The 19,918-nt window shown below is 40.8% G+C and overlaps 1 protein-coding gene across 1 annotated transcript in view; it reads right to left on the minus strand.

Annotated features, from left to right (window-relative positions):
- Window positions 1-18,352, minus strand: part of LOC114143224 (RNA polymerase II elongation factor ELL-like) — a 32,356-nt gene extending 14,004 nt beyond the window's left edge. The window contains exons 1-4 of the mRNA XM_028015066.1: window positions 18,098-18,352; window positions 17,495-17,542; window positions 2,728-2,855; window positions 431-594 (exon numbers count right to left, since the gene is read on the minus strand). Coding sequence (XP_027870867.1) covers window positions 431-594; window positions 2,728-2,855; window positions 17,495-17,542; window positions 18,098-18,337 — 580 coding nt within the window. The 5' untranslated portion in view covers window positions 18,338-18,352. The remainder of the gene's footprint in view (window positions 1-430; window positions 595-2,727; window positions 2,856-17,494; window positions 17,543-18,097) is intronic.
- Window positions 18,353-19,918: the final 1,566 nt, after the last annotated feature.

Raw genomic sequence — 19,918 nt, forward strand, 5'->3', positions numbered from 1 at the left:
ATGCGTTTGTTTGTTTTTTTACTACATACGTTTGAGTCACAAACATTAACATAATATCCTGCTCTCAATGACGATAACTGGTTCTGAACCACTGGACCGAAAAGCCGAATCCAACAAGAATATTGCAGACGCGACTTTTATAAGCAACGGGCCAGCCTGCACATCTGGTTTCATTACTCATCGCAAGAGGAAAAACGCCTGTTTTTCAGCTTCGAGCAATGATCTAAGCAGTGCTGTTGTTCAATTTACAGAAATATTCCAACAGACTTTTTTATTATTTTTATTGGCGCTACTTAGTTTGCTATTTTTGATTTTATAACAGACCATTGTACACAAAGCCAATGTGTTTGAGGTTTCTGCCCACTCCACAGAGAAAGGCTTTCATGTACAACATTTTCCCGTCACATGCGACCCTTCGGTCTAATCTTACTAGGCTGCGTGGCTCCGGGTTTGATCTCGATGGCCGAACGGCTCCAGCTGTCCTTCTCCATCTGAGACATCCTCTCACGGGTCATCTGGTAGGAGTCGTCGGTGGCGCACACGGTGATCTTGTCCTGGATGCTGCCTTGGCCCTCCAGCTGCTCGCAGCCGTCGCTGTGGAGCGGGGAGAAAAATAAAAAATGAGCAGGATTTCTCCTCCTGTTCGTGTAGCCTGATACGAGAGTTTTTCCCAGACAGATCTGTAAGGCTGTACGTTATGTCAGAGGCTGGATTTAGACCTGTTCATGGCAGTGCAGAGCCGACGGAAAACCGCAGGGATTACTTTGGCTCCGACTTGCACAACAGAGATCGACTTAGAGGTAAAGAGTTTGTTCAGCGAACCTGTTCAAGTGAGCACCGAATGGAAGATCTGTGGAACTAACAAAGTTTATTTTCATCTTAAAAAGAACCATGATGTTCTCTCAATGGAAACCTAGATTCTCTCTGGGTACTCTGGCTTCCTCTATCTGAAAAACATGCTAGTTAGCTTAACCGACAATTCCAAATTGCCCTTTGGTGAGAGTGTGTCCACGCATGATTGTCTGTGTCCTGTGTGTGTGTGTTGATGTTGACTTTAACTAACTCAACTCCGAGCTACTGAAGCGCTGGGGTTGGAACTGTTCCCACAAGGCATGGATCATGTAACAAGGTTTCATAAAGTCACAGTTTCAAAATCAACATGCTACCCGTCACACTGACTCCCAAAGGATAAAATCCTTTCAATTGATAAGCCAGAGAAAGTACCCGAGTACGACCAGCGGTCATTGCAATTAAAAGAAAAAAAAAGCAAAAAAGCAAAAGGAGTACGTTTCTGCCAATATGCTGCAGATTGATTTCACATTTTGAAAAGAAAGACACTTTGTTATTCTCTGATGTCAAAACATTGGACATTTTCGAGGACAAAATAAAAAATGTTCGTGGCTAAAGGCATAAGTTTGCGACATTAAACAAAGATGCTTTCTGACATCATAAAGTCAAACATTTGCAGGAATGTTTTTTTTAGAAGTTTACTGAGATTATAAAGTCAGACATTTGTGACAAAAAAAAAGTCCTTCAACATGGAGGTGGTAAATTTAGGGGACAGGCATCTAGATACTTTGAGGTGCATTCTGGTTCTTTTTCTGTGCAACAGCTAAATCTTCCAGGTCAGGTTTAACTGATAAATTTAAGAGGTTTTTTTCTTACAAAATCCGACTTTGCGATGTCAGAGAACATCCAGGTTTTAATATCAGAAATGTATGTGTTTATTAGGGGTAACCGTAATTTTTTTTTTCTTGCAGATGTACGGTTTTTCGCCAGAGAACATCCCGGTTTCTCATTGAAAACATGTGAATGTGATCTTAAATTTTTTCCACCAAAACATTTTTTGGAGGAAAGCATCACTTTCATTAACATGACTCTCAGAGCTACTTTAAAATGAGCAGAACAGGAAAACTGACAATATACCAAACAATTAAAATATTGTTTCTTTGAAGCAGTAGGGGAAAGTTGTTGCTTTTTAACTAAAAGCAAAAAGAGCAGGTTGTAGTTTTTGTTTCAGTTTTTTTCCTGTAGTTTCACATGAGGTTATCATATAAGCTGCCTCGTCTCCACAAAAAAACAAAACAAAACAAAAAAGTCTCAGGTTTGAGTAATGAGAGGCTCTATCCAGAACAAATACAGAGAATTTGGCAACCCTTGTGATGGGGCGGGTGGGGAGTAGCTTATGCTGGTTTGCATTTTACAAAAATGAAAATCAGAGCTGCGTCAATCAAATAGCCAGATATCAGAAGCGGACATCTTTGATTTGGTTAGCTCTGATCTGTGATTTAGCTGGTAAGGTACAGAAAAATCCCATTTTATTTCTGTTCATTAAAGGAATCAAAACTATGATCTCACACACACACACACACACACACACACACACACACACACACACACACACACACACACACACACACACTGGATTTGGTGCATAAACACATCAACCAACTTTTAAAAAACTCCAAACTTTTCAGGAGTTTATTGAAAGTTGGATTATATGAGGGGAAAATACTTCGATGGGTGAATTTCCTCCACTTTTTGTTGGATGCAAAATTACAACATATTCTAAAATAATCTTTTGCTTTTTTGTTGTTGTTTTTGTTTGTGGAAAAAACAAACCAATCTCAAAATCTGAATCAATATCCTGAAACTCTTTTTTTAAACCAGAAGTCAATATCAAACTGGTTTCTGGTGAAAATAGCCTGGAGCTGATTCCCTCCGTACCTCGAGATGTACTGATGGATGCAGTCAAAGCTGGCTTGAGGCTGGTCTTTGCTGTCACTGGACAGGTAGAAGGAGAAGATGCGCAGAGCAGAAGGTGACTCTGGTGTTGGAGTTGGGATCTTGAAGTACTATGAAGAAAACAGGGAGGGGGGAGGAAAAAATTAAAGACTCCTCTAAAAGTGCACGCATCGGAACCAGCCAATACCTTGAACTCGTCAACTCGATCAAGAATTAATGCGACTTTTACTGCCTTTCAAAACTGTTGACATATTGCACAAGAAAAAGCAATTATCTCCACAGACTCTGCAGCCAAATATGGCGTAGCCAAGAAACACAGGGCTGAACAAGTCAAGGTTTTTGCAATCAACATAAATCTCTTCCTATTTTCGCTTTTGGACGACCTGAGGCAAAAATACTCTCTTGGAATAGTCCAAGAAGAGAAAAGTTAATGTAAAAAAAAAAAAGTAAAAGAAACACAGGCTTATTCTGGTCTTCTCTGTTCAGTTTGTTTAATAAATCCAAAAGCAGTGAAGCGCTGAACAGGTCATAGGGATACAGAGGCTTACTTTGTCTCATTTGGGTAAACAGTATTCATAAGATGTTGATTTAAAGTCCAAATATTAGGGATCTTTCCCAGGCATCAAAGGTACTGCAGTTGAGATTTCGGGCACACCCTGGAGACGTACTAGAACATCACAGTGTCAGCAGAAAGACTAACATGAAAACCGAAGCATCTGGGGGGAAAAGCTGTGTTTTCTGTCTACAACAGGAATTGGACGGCACGAGATTTTTTTTTTTTTTTACAGTACGATAACCTCGAGCAAAAAGGATCCCCAATATCTACACAAATATTTCAAACAGAAACGGCTAACATGGTCCATCCAGCATGCTCTGCTGAAGCATCCTTCAGGTTTCCTGCCAAACTCCGTCCAGGCTGGAGCAACCACTGCAGACCAGAACATGCACCACGCAGCATGCAAATCTGCAGCCACTGACCAGACGAACGCTTACGACGAGTGCTGCTGGTTCGGTATTTGCAAAAATAAATTAAAATAAAAGGAAAATTTCAGAAAAGCTATGCTAAAGAATCTCATAACATCCAGGAGACAAACTATAGCAAGGGCTACAATAAACAGGAATCACTGTCAGCTAATGTCAGAGCCAAGAGTCTCTTTTGACGTTTTCACTTTTTTTGGCTTTTTGCTATCAAATGTTTCTCTGGACACAATATGAATATGCAAGATGCTCAGCTGGTTATGTGCCACATAACAGAAAATCATAATATCAAAAACAATTTTTGGGGGGGCTTTCTAGAGAACAGATTTACCATTTAGATAAATCTGTTTTACCTAAATAGTATTTTATTGCACCATCTTAGTTTTTCATTTATTTATTTTTTTTATCATTTACTTAAAATTATTCTCATGCATATCTTCAGTTATTTATTGAAAATGTTGTGAAATGTTCTTTACACACAGCTGCTGAATAAAGAGGTACATAACTTGAACTTGGTGATCACACGCACAATTTTATTTGTTTACCACTGTTGGTCTGCTTTCTCCATTTTAAAACTCATTTTGGGGAGTTTTGGGGATCACTGTCCTGCTTGAACACCAAAGTGTCTCCAAGCTTCAACCGTCTGACACATGCCGTCACCTCCACACGTGAAAGATAATTGGCGAATATGTTCAAGAGCAATGGAGGCAGAATCGATCCAGAACGAAGCTGGTTTTACACCAACAGGTTCAGACTTAAAAATAAGCCCCCGTTTCTAAAGTCAACACTTTGTAGTTCGACTAAAATCCTCAGCTTCACATTAAAGAAAACTTCTAGCAACATGAAACCAATATTAGACTAAAAACCCTGTGCCATCTGTCAAGCATGGTGGTGGAAGCGTCATGCTGAGGATCTGTTTAGATGCCGTTGGTATTGGCGTATTGCGGAAAGCAGGTAAAACGCTGAAAACAGAAAATTATTCTATCTTACCTCTAATAGTGACAAATAAAATTGAATGTTGGACACAATACATTTTCCAACAGGGCAGTCAGAATCTTGCTGATGGCAGAACAGTTTCTCTGCAGCAAGTTTAATCAAACAGAGGAAGAGAGGAAATGTATATGTACAATTTTTATCCTGCTGCAGACAAGAGAAAATTCATAATAAACTCAAATCTGAACACGCGACAGGTTTTGGGGCCGATTCTTTTTGTTTTCTCATCATGTCATAAATGGCGACGTTTGAAAATAAAAATGATTCTCTGCGTGAACTTGTTAATGCTGGACATTTGAAAACAGAGCCTGCTGCCTCTGCGCTCTGTTTTAAAGCATGCAAATATCCATTCCTGTGAATGTAAACGCAGCGCATAAGCTCTGGAGTTATGCCAACAAACAACACCGTCTGGAAGAGGACAATAAAGCAAAGCCGTAAAGAAAAAGAAAAAAATAAGAAGTTGAAACCCATGTTTTAGCTCCACACACACAGAATTTGCCTGCATGTGTGGATCACCTTTGACATTTTGTCACAAGTATGCAGCGAAGCAACAGGGACGTTACCTCCTATTTTCTTATCAACTCGCTGCACGTGTCTTTACAAGCAGGCTGTCACCACAGGAATTCATCCAAACTGAGCTCCAGCGCTACAGGCAGCTCAGGTTGCTCTCAGTTTCTTAAAAAAAAAAAAGTGTCCATATGATCGTGTAGTGGCTTCGCCTCTGGACAGCCTCCAAGTGACGTGTGCATTTAAAGTCTAAAAGGTTACCAGCTCAGTTCGGTATCGGTGTTTATCTGCAGAAGATGTGTTAATCAGGCCGATTTCCACAAGAGTTTAAAACTTTATAGTGTCAGGTGTGTCTTATGTTGGAGTGGACCGGTTAGACTTCAGATGCAGGGAGAGCTCATCACGATTGAATGTGGTCGGTGTACGGCGTGCAGTTGGGTAGGCAGCAAAAACCAAAAGCCATTTGCATACGAAAGCCTGTATAAGACGTTGACTTTCAAAATGGCTCCGTGTGACTATGAAGGTTTTCCACTAGCAATGTTCACGTGGCACCATGCAGCCCCTTTTCTAGGACCTACTTTGCTCGGGTTTCAAGCATGTGAACGTCAGAAGCGTAGATGCATATTAATATGTGTATTGGTCCTGATATTGAAAAAAAATAAATCTAGATCGGGTATCGTAACAATATGGGTGACCCTTAAGGGCAGATCTATTCAGTCTAATTCTATGCTTTATGCTCTGAGCGACATCATGCTTTATTATTTATTTTATAAACTACTTCTCACAATTTTGCAGTTTTGAACTTCGTTGTGTTGGTATACCACACCAAAACAAGTTAAAGTCATAATGTGACAAAAGATATCAGGATGTAATTCCATTTGAAAAGTACAATAACTCAAAAATTGAGCTTTCCAAGCAGGTTGTTTGACTTCACTGAATTCTGCTGGTTAGCAGCGTATGGTGATGTCCATTGCGTTGCCTGTGGACAGAAACCTGCTGCTAGGTAAATAACCTGAATGTTATAAGACGTTCCTGCAGCAACATTCAGTAATTCATGTTCTGCGTTCACTGGATTGTTGTGTGTGCCGTCCCAGGATCCCTGCAGCTCCGAGCGTCCTGCCGTGAACCGCACAAAGAAGCACTGGCTGGCATTTATCTTCTGGCGACTGCTCATACGGCCTCCGCTGCCATATTTCTTCACTCCTGCTGTGGGAACTACAACAAGCACTCTCAATTCCCAGCAACCGGGGCCCACACCAGAGTGGAGCATGCTCCCCGAGAAGGCACACACACACACACACACACACACACACACCGAGCAATCCCTATAACCCAAAGAGGAGGTCTGAAAAAGAAGAACCTGGCGGTTTCTGCACTTAACTCACCATGAACGATGAAACATTTATGGAATTCCTTTCGAGTTAAAAATATTCAGAGAATCTGCGGGTTACTTCTAATCTTTAAATGAGCAGCGCACTGAGAAAATGAAATGGTGAAATCCATAGCTGGGGTTTATTTAAGGAACTTAATGAAGGACCGGGAGGCCAAAGGGAACATTTCCAAAGCAAGAGAAGGGAGAATCTGACAAGCGTTATGTTTCAAATGCTAAACCAAACTTCTGCTAGTGAGCCTTTTTCTTTTTGAAAGTAAAATTCCACAAGTTTTTGTCCATAGTGTAATATGCATCTGCTCTGCTATTCATTCATCAATGTGGTTTTCACACTTTTAAACTGATACAGTGTGAGTTATTACTCAGGTAATAACAAAAGTCTCAAGCCCAACATAAAGAACCTTAACACATGTCTGAGAAACAGAAACCTTATAAAAATCGTTCACCAAACTCTGCCGTTTTCCATAAAAACTGCAAAAAAAAAGAAGAATGTAACCCTTTAATCGTCTAACCTTTACCCATGTTGTAATCTGATTTGACGGTTTGGTCAATTTAATTCTAGGCTACAAATTCACATCATCTGAAATTTTTGATGAAACATCCGGAGGTTTCCTGGTTGCAGGACAAATCGGCTTCAAGACTTTGCCAAAGTGCAACGCTATTGCAAAGAGGAACCAGTTGTAAGTGGACGAGAGGCAGATTAAACATCAGGCAATCTGCTTCCAGGTCAGGTTAAGAGGCCAACGTCCTGAGTGACGGTTTGTGATCGGATAACAGTTACCAGCTCTGGATGCAAATTAGCCGACATCACAGCCGGCGTTTGGCGTCGAGGCATGGCAAGATTTCAAAAAGGGTTTCAAAACAAACAAAAAAAGCCTCCCTTCGATCTTCAACCTTTACTACTGATATAATAATTAGATACAAGATAAAGTGCAGTAGAAAGTGGAGTTTCTATAAATACCAGCGGCCCACTGGATTTATTAGAGGTGTCCTGATACAACTTTTTCACTTCCAATATGTTATCGATATTAAAGCTCTGAGTACTGGTCAACATGGTACTGGCCCGGTACAATACCAGCACAAATCATACATATTTTTATTACTTATTTAGTAGTGTTGAATGTTAGAAAAGTCGATCAAGTGAAATTACCAAAACCAAAGAACAATAATCAACAATAAATTCGCCAGAGGGTCTGTATGCGGGATGCAAGCACTGCTGGATAGATATACTGGGGCGGACTAAATACTGGGGCGGACTAAATGCTGGAACAGACTAAATGCTGGAACATCTATAGATGTTCTTTCATTGGAGATTTTAGATGCGGGCCGAAATAATCTTTTTTGGCTGATATCAGACTGATTTCCGATATCAATATCGGATTGGGACACCCCTACTTTTTATAATAGCATACAATTATATAATTTACTTTACTTACTTGTATCTAATACTACAACTGATCTATTTTCATTATTACAACTATCATGATTACTATTATTGTTATTATTGTTATTATTACACAACAGTTTTCCATCCATCCATCCATCTGCCTATCTCCAGCTAATGTTCCGGGTGGGAGGGAGGGTCACCCTGGACAGGTCGCCAGTCTGTCATAAGGTAACACAGAGACAGACAGGACGCACAACCACACACACACACACTCACACCTAGGGAGAATTTAGGGAGGCCAATTAACCTGACAGTCATGTTTTTCTACTGTGGGAAGCCGGAGAACCCGGAGAGAACCCACCATGCACAGGGAGAACATGCAAACTCCGTGCAGAAAGACCCCGGGCCGGGAATCGAACCCACGACCTTCTTGCTGCAAGGCAACGATGCTACCAACTGTGCCACTGTGCAGCCCCACACCAGTATTATTATTATAAATACAAAACACATTTGTGAATCTGCACACCAACATTCATGATGTGTGCTGAAAAACTTCAGCACACATCCCTAAAATAGAAATCCATACATCCAGTAACATATTTTCTAACTCATGTGGATTCCATTCATGTTTTGTTTTAAGGTCAAAAGTCTAGTTCAAACTTTCTGTTTAAGACAAAAGCAATAATTTTACACATTTTTGTTGGGATCTTTCTAAGGCTCTCATATTGTGAGAATCTTCTGACAGCCTGTGCCTAATAGCGACATAATCTCAGATGACCTGCAGTTCTCTCTTAACCGTCAGAAACGTCTCCACAGGCAGAAGGTGGAAGGGCTTCACCAAAGCATAAACCTGTGAGAAACTGCCGTCGGTGCATGGGGGATCATGTTTCCTGTGAGCTTTTTGGTTGAATGCGAGGGTTTGGGTGTAGATCTCCTGCAGGCCATTGTTTCCACATCCTCTGCAGCCCTGAGTAATGGCCCTCTGAAAACAGCCCGTCTTCTGTCCCCGCCTCTCCGGCTCTGGAGTGGGATGCCACGGGAACCACTCTCCCCGCCCCCTTTCGCGGTGGACGGGGGAGGTCAGGGAAGATGTGCAAAACCTGCCGCCACCATCCCATCAATGGAGGCAATGGAGGGGGAATCCTGGGAAGGTGGGGTCACTCCAGGCCGCCCACAGCTAATGCAAAATCTGCGAGTGAGAGTGTGCTAATCCAACGCGAGCCAAAGCAGGGCTCAGTTCCAGCTTCCCTCGGCAGGACATAATCAGCCTTACTGTCACTCGTTAGAAAGACAAGGAGGCGGAGAGGCTGAGTCGGACGATGAGCAAACATCCTCACCCCTGCCTCAGAAAGACACACACACACACATCCTCACCACACTTCAGTAAACGCCACTTCTCATCATCTCACTGCAAACAAAAGAGGCGAATTGTTCCCAGGACCACAAGTTGACACATGCCATTAAAGACAAGTGCCCTCCACCCCACCCTACCACCACCAACACAGCTACAATGGAGGACAGAGATGCCAAACACAATGTGCATCTGTGTTTCTAGATGCAGGGAGGAGAGACGGAGATCAGTGGAGAGAAATGGGCTCACGTTTAAAGGCAAGCCACGTGTTTTACGAGCCTCTTTGTTGGCCCCTTGAAGCTCGGAGCTGCGGAGAGAGTCTTCTCTCCCTCGCCGAGTTTCACATGGCGACATCGGGGTGATTAATGTGGCTGCCATGAGTGGGAGACAGTGCATGTAATCAAGTCCCAGCCTGTAATCACCTTCCATTCCTTTTTCATTTGCAATTTTGCAGAGCTGCAGTCGGTAGCTGCACAACTGGCAGAGAAAGGGGCAGACAGGCAGGTAAGTAAGTAAGGGTTGGGTTTGGGGAGCCACAAGAATCCCCCTGAGGGTGTCGCCCCCCCACTACAAGGAACCCATACGTCTGGGGCAACTGCCGTGGGGTCGATCCGTCAACTACAACAAACTAAAAAAAAAAAGAGCGCCCAACAATGTTTGAATGGGACGCCACACGTGTTGGGATACGGAGAGGTTTGGGGTCTCATTAAGTTATACAGTGAGCTTTTTACATGAGGCAATTATACAGGACTCATTCCTCAGCAAGCCCAGATATGCTCACGCAGTTTAATCAGACCCAGGAGGACATATTTCAAGCGTGTCGAGGGGAAGTTCGTCTCAGGTTTGTCTCAAAAAGCCAAAAGGTAATCCAGTCAGTGCAAAGAGATTTTCATTCCTGGTGTTTGCGAAGCGGCACCAGAACCTCCTCCCCCGGTCATAATCCCAAAACAACTTGACACTTGTTGGCCGATGCTAATTATGCAAATTTTTGGGAGTGGTTACACCGGGCGAAATACGCATGATAAAAAGATTACTGAAATACAGAGAAAGCAGTATTTCAGAGTAAAAATAACACTTGCATGTAATTTTTGTACAAAAGTAGAAATCCAAGACTATATATTGGTAAATATTTTACAGTGTCCTTCTAAAGTGTTTAACTTTTTTTTTTCACATTTTGTCACATTAAAAATCACCAACTTTAAAGTATGAAAGTTTTGTATTGATTTATGTATTAGACAAATAAATAGTGGATAGCTTTGAATTTGAAGGACATTTTTGTACACATATCAGGTTGTCCATGGAACCTTGAAAAGTTTTAAATGGAAGTATCTAAAATTAAGACCTTAATCTGTCTTTAATTAATTTTAATAAATGTAATTTGGCCTTAAATATGTGTTATTTGGACAAATATTTCTTGCTTTGGTCAAACGCAGACATCGTCATTCTGTTCTGCTACTTGAAGTACGACAGGCTATTGCTAGAAGCTAGCTAGCTTTTTCTTTTCATCTATCAATATCATGGATAAACAGCTGCTGTTACCAACACATACGATGCATCCTGTGCAGTAGAAGTCCAGATCACTGGACTAATTCTTTATAAAATTTTCTTCTGTACATTTATGTTGTTATACAAGTCTTAAATTTCATTCATAATGGTCTTGAGGTCTTTAAAAGTCTGAGTTGGTGAAACCTGCAGACACTCTGTATATTTAGCCTCATTATTTCTGATACCCATAAATAAAAGTCTAGTAAAACCAAATTTCGCTCAGATAGATGTTTGACGTTTGTCATAAGATGTTCTGGTGAGATGATACCAAAACTGAAATTTCTGGCTAGCATGCCAACAGCTAATTGTGTTGGAAAACTAAGTGCAAACACACTGCCGCCACAGTAACACTTAAGAGCGGCAGAATCATGCTGTGGGAAAGCTGGTCAGATTTGATTGTGAAAATGGATAAAGTTAAATAAACAAACTTTAAACCAGAGCAGAGCTTCATCATCCAGCAGGACCATGATAATAAACTTACAGCCAGAGCTAAAGTGCAGTGGTTTAGATCCAAGCACATTTACTATAAGTGTACAAATGGCCTAGTCAAAGTCAGGACCTTTATCTAATTACGAATCTGGGTCCAAGACTTAAAAATTGATGTTAACAGCTTGTCCTAGATCTGACATGCCACACTTTTTAGATTTTTTTGAAACCCTGCATCATTTTGCTTCCACTACAAAAATGTGCACTACTCTGTGCTGGTCTTTAACGTAGAATCCTTTAAAAAAAAAAGCAAAAAATAAAGTAGTTTTTGGGTTGTATCACTAGAAATGTGAAAATATTCAAGGAATGTAAATCGCAAGGAGCTGTGAAGATGTCAAACATCCAAAAAAACATCAATTTCAAATCTTTTGAGTGCGTTTGGAGCATGCTTGGCGTTAGCTTCCAGATGATTGGACTCGCAGTAGGGATTCTTCTATCGCTCTGGGCACAAACAAGCCCCGAGGCGAGGCCACCACGCATCGGGGCTGACGGCAGCGCATTAGGATGAAAAACTGGATTCATTTTGGGAGATCCAGGCAGGGTGACACCGCATAGCCTGCATTCCCCTCCTCATTGTTATTCAAATCAGAGGCGACAGCACACAATCAAAGGGCACTGTCAGGGTCGCAGCACAGCCAGCGTGAAGGCACACAGGCAGAAACAAACCCTTCCTTTAAAACTAGTGTACGCCAACAGTAGACCAAGCGCCGAAAACGTCCATTTCAACGCCACAGCAACACACGGAGGAGCTGCTTTTATCTGGAGCACGGCGGGACGAAGGAGGTGGTACACGAAGAATTCACGTCTTCACATCGTCCAGGACAAACAGTTTGTCCGCAAAACTAACCGTCCACACACAGGTCACTGCCAATAAATACATTTTAAAAACGAGTGACGAAACACGCTCGGGAAACTGGTTTCAGAGGCGTGTGAAAGTTTTTGCCGTCCTGCTTCCGAGGTTTAAAGATGCCAAATGAAGCGGTAGGGGTGCACCAATTGTAGCCAACGATCTTTAAAAAGCCAGACTTGCCGATTCTGATTTTGTTGCTTGAAATGTTGCTAAAAATACCCACTGATGTTTTATCACGATATTTTGTGGTACCAATAAAAGTGACGATAAGAACTATTTACCACTTCTGTCTTTTATGGCTGTGACTGAATGAGGCAGCAATCGGTACTGATCTTGGGAAAACATTCCAGTTTTTAAAATGCTTCTTCAGGACACCAGTCACATAAAGTGCTATATCACCAAAATGCACGTGGTTACTGCACTTAAGCATTTTTATTTATCTTTATTGAACAGACTGTGGGGAAAAAAACAACTACAAAAAAACAATCCAGCAAATATGGACATTTTAGGAGTCTTTAAACATCATTAAACGAAATTTACTGTGACAGATAAATCAAAATCTTATGAAAAGAAATGCATCACAGTAAATTAGAAACGTTGCGATAAACGCCCAATGTGATATTCCAGTATTTGAAGTCCATTTCCAGAAAGATTATTTTCATTTTTATTTATTGTTTATTTATTGATTTTATTTATTATAATTTTTCCAAAATTTTCCCACTTTTGGTTTTTGAATTATTTGCTATTGATAAGCTGTGATGTCACTTCCCTTTTGATGACAAGTAGCAACCTACCTTCCACCTGATGGTAGGGGAATAGTTTGCTCAATCTCTGTTAATGTGGAGCAGAAGAAGAGTTCATACCACAGCAGACGATCCTGATGACGACTGAACTTGGTCTCAAGATGTTGGCCAGAGCTTTACTTGTTGAACTGACGTGTAAAAGTAAGAGATTTTGAATATTTTCCCCTCCTTTTTTCATCATGAGCCTTTAAAAAGTTTTGGTCAGTTGCGTTTTTAAATGTATTTTTACAGAGACATTTTACAGAAAACGAGGAACCTCATACGTAACAGGATATATCCATCAGTCTTATTAAGGTAACTGTTTTAAAACAGCAGTTGTCTATCATGCAGCCGGAGCAGACAGCCCTACTAATTACCCAGAGGACATCAGCTTGTTTGACTTGTGCCTCCTAAATGCAGCCATGTGGTAAAACCGTGGTGTTTTCACGTTATTCACCATAGCAATCTGCACACATGCAGAGAAGACAGCTTTAAGGTACATAATTATACACACAGAAGGTGAGAGTCAAACCAGGGAGTTAAGATGTAAGGGCAGAGTTCGCAGCAGCGTTCCTCCTCATGGTACCGATGAAGTGCCTCTGCTCCAGACACAAACACTCGTCGATGTCTGAGCCGAGCAGACAGCGAAAGCTAATGCAAACACAAGTCATGATGCCTCAGTCTGTAATCAAGAGCACTACAGCTCCTGTAATTACCTCTAAACATTCATTTGGATATTGACCTTAGGCCTCTGTGCTACATACTGGGAGGGGTGTGAAATTTGCTCCAATCCTTTAAAAAAAACAACAACAAAAAAAACATAAAAGATCCCACTCAACACTGAATGTTTTGAGATCTTTCTATAACTTCAGAAACAATGAGAATACTAACCAATATGTTCAGACTTGGTTTTGCAGAAATGTCTGAAAACCACATATCAGTTGGGAGGAACGTTTTGATCTGTCACATAAAATCCCAGTGAAAATAAAGCTAGAATTATTAGCTTCCAGCTTTAATTCTTTAGCTGACGAAATCACAGAAAACTTTTACGACTGCCTCTCTTTGTAGTTCTTCACTAGGTTGGCACCTTTCTCTTGAAGTATATACCAGCCCACTCTCCCATGGCAAATCGTTCAGGCGTAAACTTTGACCTTTACCACCCTAAGTCCTCCATGATGAAGAAGCTCAGCAACAGTCACCTTGACGGAGACCCGTGGATCTTTGTTGACATCTCTGATTATTTTTCTTTCCAAAGTTTAAAAGGCCACACTCAAATTTGTTTCCAACAGAACTTGTCTCCTGGGGCCTTACAATAATTTACCGTACAGCTGCTGTAGTCACCATGAAATAATGGCAGTGTACTGTAGCACCACAACAGGCATCTACTACCTCTGTCTGAGGCCTAAACTCATTTCTTTTCTTGTGCGTATGTGTTGAATTTGGCTCTTACCAAAAAGTGTTCAAATGTTCACTGGTTGTGATTACCAGAGTTCTTTATGTGAGGTTCAATGTTGACTAATCACTCAGGTGTGGATTTAAAGCTCATTGAATGGTCAGATTTGTTCCGGATTAGGCCTGTCAGCATAACAAACTTTGCTGGGCAATAAATTGCTATAAAAATGATAATATTGTTTTGAGACCATTTTCAAGTAATATGATGGCAATGGAAAATTAGTGCAGGTAGAATCTCTTGAAGATCAATAAACTTTAATTTCTAACCAATATTTAGCACTGGATATTTAAAATGAAGACATTTTAAATAGCTTTACAAAGACGACAAATAAAACGGACACTGATGTCTCTGCAAACAAAATTGCCCTTCCAATTGTTGAGACCAATGCACAAGACGTTTGGCATTCAGTTTTTGGTAGAGAAAGAGAAAAGAGGACGACACGAAAAACAAAATCATGCAACTGGAAATTATCGAGCTTGTTGCGATTCAACGCATCATTAAAATATCCTGATCAATTGTCGTGGAAATATTTAGAGTTTTGTGTGATTTCATCAGAGGAGTTTATAATTCTGACTTTAACGCTACACATATTGATATCAACGCTCTGTAACTCTGGGACTTCCAGAGACACAACTCCCTCAGGACCAAAGAAAACAAGAAAGAAGAAGAAGCTGACTTCCTTTTCACCTGTACACAGAACTGTCAGGAAACCCTACATAACACCTTCAGCAATGCAGGTTTAATATCCTCACTTAAAACAGGGACTATTTAGTTTTAAGACTGAAACTTTCCAGAAGTAAGTAACACTTTCCCACTCAGACACCTCATCAGGTTTAACCGGTCTGATGACCGAGCCCCTTTTAAAACTCGCCACCACTCGAGTTTTAAAACATTTTGTCGTGACAGGCAGGGGGGCTGCAACTCTTTCGAAGCAGCCCGGGCAATTAGCATTGACTGAAAAGTAACTATTCCCCAAGGACACAGCTGCTCCCAGCTCAAGTCAAAACACACACAGTTCAGGCTGTTTACTGCAGATCCAGCGCCGACATCCCAAGAGACAAAGACAGGCTGGTGAGATATTATGTCTCAAATCTGACGCAGAGTGCTTTGGGAACGTTGCCTCTTTTTCTTTTTCCACATTTTGTCCTTCAGACATCATTTGTTTTATCAGGATTTTGTACTACAGATGAAACAAGTAGCATATATAGTTAAAGGAGGTCCTGCTTGCAGTTTACTGCAGGCCTTACAGGAGATATAGCAAGTATGTCGGTAAAGTTGTTCTCCTCAAACGAAAAGAAAAATAAAAAGTCCTTGTCCTACATACGAAGAGCTAAATGTGGTTGAAAACGTAACACTGCAGAACAACCTGACTAGACCAACCCCCAATGTGAAATGTGGTGGCAGCATCATGCTTTTCTTCAGTAGAACATGGAAAGATGATCTTAAAAGTTTATCGTAATATCTCCTGGTATTTATGCAATAAAAGTGATGATTGAAAAAAAGGTTTGAAATTCATTGCAGTCCTTCTTGGCAATATATTGCTAGGGCTATGGCTGCATGCTGCTAAAAGAAAGCCATACACTCACCTACAAAGCTTCTAAAGAAAAATACAAACAAACAAAGACAAACCGTGATGAAGAACAACTTACCGATTATCAGAGATGACTTCAGGAAAACAGTTACAAGAAGACATGTAATCTTACTGCTAAGTAGCACAAAGTAAACGCACCTAAACATATTCTTAAAGATATGAATGTTTATGCCAGCTGTCATAAAATGTATACTCTATTTACTTGCGTTGAGAATGTGAAACATTTCATTAACCTTTTAAAAAGGAGAGATACATGATACCAGCTTTTAGCAAAAAAAACAACCCCCCCCCCCCCGCTAATTTCCACCTGCAGTCCCTGGACAGATTGATGTGATCAAGTATGATTTAACAGATCACAAATTGGTGAAAATACACTGTAATAATTATTTAAAACCAAACTACAAACCAACAGACAATTTATAAAAGCAGCCTTCGTCAATGAGGCTACTAACAAACAAACAAGCGTGGAAACACTTTAGAACTGGAACATGTTACAATCTCACTTGGCAAACTATTCCCACAACTCGTCGTGACAAAGAAAAAGTTGTTTTATTATTTTGGAACCTTCAGTGGGAAAAAAAAAAAGAAAAACATCATCAGGTAGAGTTTACCGTTGTCACGATTAAATCACTCTTGTGTGATGATTGGCCACGGCTAGCTTAGATCAAATCATAAGCAGGTGTCAGATTGGCCTAGTCAAAGTCCAGACTTAAACCTATTCGAGGCAAGGCTTTCACATTGATACTCACAGACACTCTCCGCCCCACCTGACTGAGCCTCGTCACAGACATCGGCAAAAAGAAATCGATCACCGTATGTGCAAACCAGAGACAAAACTGCAGAGAAGAGGCAGATGAGGGGGGCGCTGAACGCTGTCGACGGCGTTAGAAAAGCTGAAGCTCGAGTTTGTGACGAGATGTTAAAAAGTGTGAATAATTTAACCAGATTTCTCTGACTCATCAACAACTGCTCAGGTTGACTCCAGCTCCAACATTGCCTTTGCTCCTCTCCGTGTTCCCCTGCTTCGCCCTGTTCCCAACACCGCTTGCTGACCCAACAAGTCCCCCTGCACAGTCATCGTCCTGACCCAGTAACCCGCATGGCTCCTATCTGCCGGCATAAGCCGCCCTCCCTCCGCTCAGAGGGTGGCAGCTCGGTCGGGGCACGGCGAGGCGTCGGATCACGTCGGAAGAAGAAATGACTGGATTTTATTTATTTTTCTTACATAAGAAGAGATGGCTGCCTCTTTTTTTTTTTTAAAACTCTGCCACTCGTCCTGTAATGCAGTTTCATCCATTTAAGCAAATGAGCTAAGCTGCAGAAGGGTACACCACTCCCAATTAGAAAGGCTTTAAAAGTGTTTCTTCGGCATGCACGTGAAACTAAGACATAGAAATTAAAATGAAATAATAATAAAACAAAATAAAAAAACTTACCCCGTGGTTTCCTTTAAAACAGATTGATGTCTCATTTTGCAAAACTCCCTGCAGGAAAGAGGAAAAGGAAGGGGCAATTAATCTCAGCTTTAGTGCAAAGTAAAGTCTCTAGAGTTTGTACAGTAAACACAGTCATGCTGTAATCAGTTTAAATGGAAGTTGATGTTACACAATCAATAATGCTTCTCAAAGGTTGGAGCTAATTATGAGACAAAGCAGCCTGCTTTTCAGATCAGATAAGAATCCGCGTTTCTACACCGAGATCTTCTGACATTAATAGGAGTTTTAAAGAAACAACTGAGCTTTTTTTTTTTTAAGATAATCACAGGGCTCTCTCTCACGTCCCCCGTGTGTCAGTGAGACTGGTTCAGGAGGGGGGAAAGCGCAGAAACAAGCAGCAGTGGACTGTCAGGAGAGACTCCGTAGCGTTTATGCTGCCAAAAGCGGCAAATTTAATAAAAATATCTACACAGCAGCTGAGCAATATCACAAATGAGAAAGTGGAAACTTTTTGAAACGCGAGAAAAGAAAAGCACGCTCACACATGCCCCTTCTTAAAGAGGCAAAAACAAAAAAATGTAATTAAGAACAATAATGGCGTACCTTGAGGTTTTGATAGGCTTCCAGCGCTCTAATGGCCGTGTCCGTCAGCTTGACGTGGTACAGAGTAATGTTGGAGCTGTTTTTGGTAGTTTTCCCGCAGGAGAGCCCGTAGCGGTGCTCCTGCCTGAGTGAAGCCATCGCTGGCTCTCCCCCTGTCCTCCGGCTGGAGCAGCTTTCCTCTGTCAGCTCAGCGTCACGGCGCGGGCGGGGCGTCTCCGGCGCCGTCAAACTGAGGGACATGTGTATGGCAAGACGGTTTATCATACAATACGTGTAGCTTTCCACACCTGATGTTAAAGCTGCGGTGTGTAACTTTAATAAGCACTTTATTTATTTCTTTTGACATCTTTGTTAAAACTGCCATCATGTTATGACGATGTGTTATGAGACAGACAATCTATGAAAAGATTCCTCCTCCCAGAGCTACTATGGCACTATTGCTGCCTGAAGAAATGCACCGCTCCTGGTCAAAAACAACCAATCAGAGCCAGGATGAGGGTCTTAACGCTGTCCCTCATATATGCCGACGTACTCACTGCTAAATGTACTAACAACGTACCATTACAGAAAAACCGTCTATCTGCTATCATCGGTGGCTATGCTAACCAGCCTGAGCATTCATAAAAGGACCTGCTAACAGGGAAAGCTGTAGCAGTTGCAAGGGGGCATTGAGGACGCCAAGACCCGTCTCCTGGCTCTGACTGGTTGTTTCTAGTTAGGGAGAAGGAAGATATGTGTATATACACACACACACGTGTATATACAGTATATATGTGTGTGTGTGTGTGTGTGTGTGTGCGCGTGCGTGCGTGTGTGTGTGTTTTATAGAAGTTGCGTACATCAACAAGTGTCCTGGCTGATCAAACTGTAGATGAGTCCAACAATCCCATCTGGTTTGAAAGGGATTCCATAAAAATAGATAAAAATAGAAACAATTTCAGTCCCTTTCACCTCTTTAGGTGCATTTCAGGAAATGGATCACCAACATTTATGACAAATTTAAGTATATTTTGAAATACTTCATTTAAAACACTGTTAAAAAAAATAACATTTGATCTTTTTATAAGAAATAATAATTTTTTTTCAGTTAACACTTATCTTTTAGTGTCCCTCAAGGCCTAGATGAAAATAAACTCTTAAAATATCAAATGAAAAAATCACATTATTTAGTTCTGTCCATGGATAACCCTTCACCTCATAATACACAAATAAATAATATAACTTGGTTAAAAACATTTTTTTTGAAAATGTCGAACTCCAATTTCGAGCCATTGTCATGAAATGTCCCTTGAGGAATCAGATCCTAATTACTTTATGCTAGAATAAAAATGCTGCCATGTGTTAAGAGTGAGCTAAATTGAAAGATTATTTCCAATCTTTTCTAGAGATGCCATAATTTTTGTCTTGGCCTGTTTTATTACTTTATTTTGAAAAAATAATTCTGTTGAACCAATAAATAGTATCTTAGTCATTAGTTAATTTTCAGTCCATTTTTACTTACCATTATTTTTGTCAGTTTCAATTTATTTCAGTAACCATTATGGGCTTATTGGTCATTAAGAGATATGTACCAACAATTGTATCCACGTGTTGACAGGAAGAACATCCTTTTGTTAATCAGGAGCTGAAACATGGCTTCATCAGTTCTAGGAACAGTATAAAAAAAACCTACAGGAATTAACCTCTTCTAAATACCTAAAAAGTTCTTTAAAAAAATAAATACAGCTATCAGAAGTAGATAACCAGACAACCACTTAATTGGTTTAGATTTTCACTGAATCTTAACCTTTGTAATTTTCTCGTCAGTTGATATACCTTTGA

The sequence above is a fragment of the Xiphophorus couchianus genome, chromosome 4 (assembly GCF_001444195.1).
Source record: "Xiphophorus couchianus chromosome 4, X_couchianus-1.0, whole genome shotgun sequence".
Taxonomy (NCBI): domain Eukaryota; kingdom Metazoa; phylum Chordata; class Actinopteri; order Cyprinodontiformes; family Poeciliidae; genus Xiphophorus; species Xiphophorus couchianus.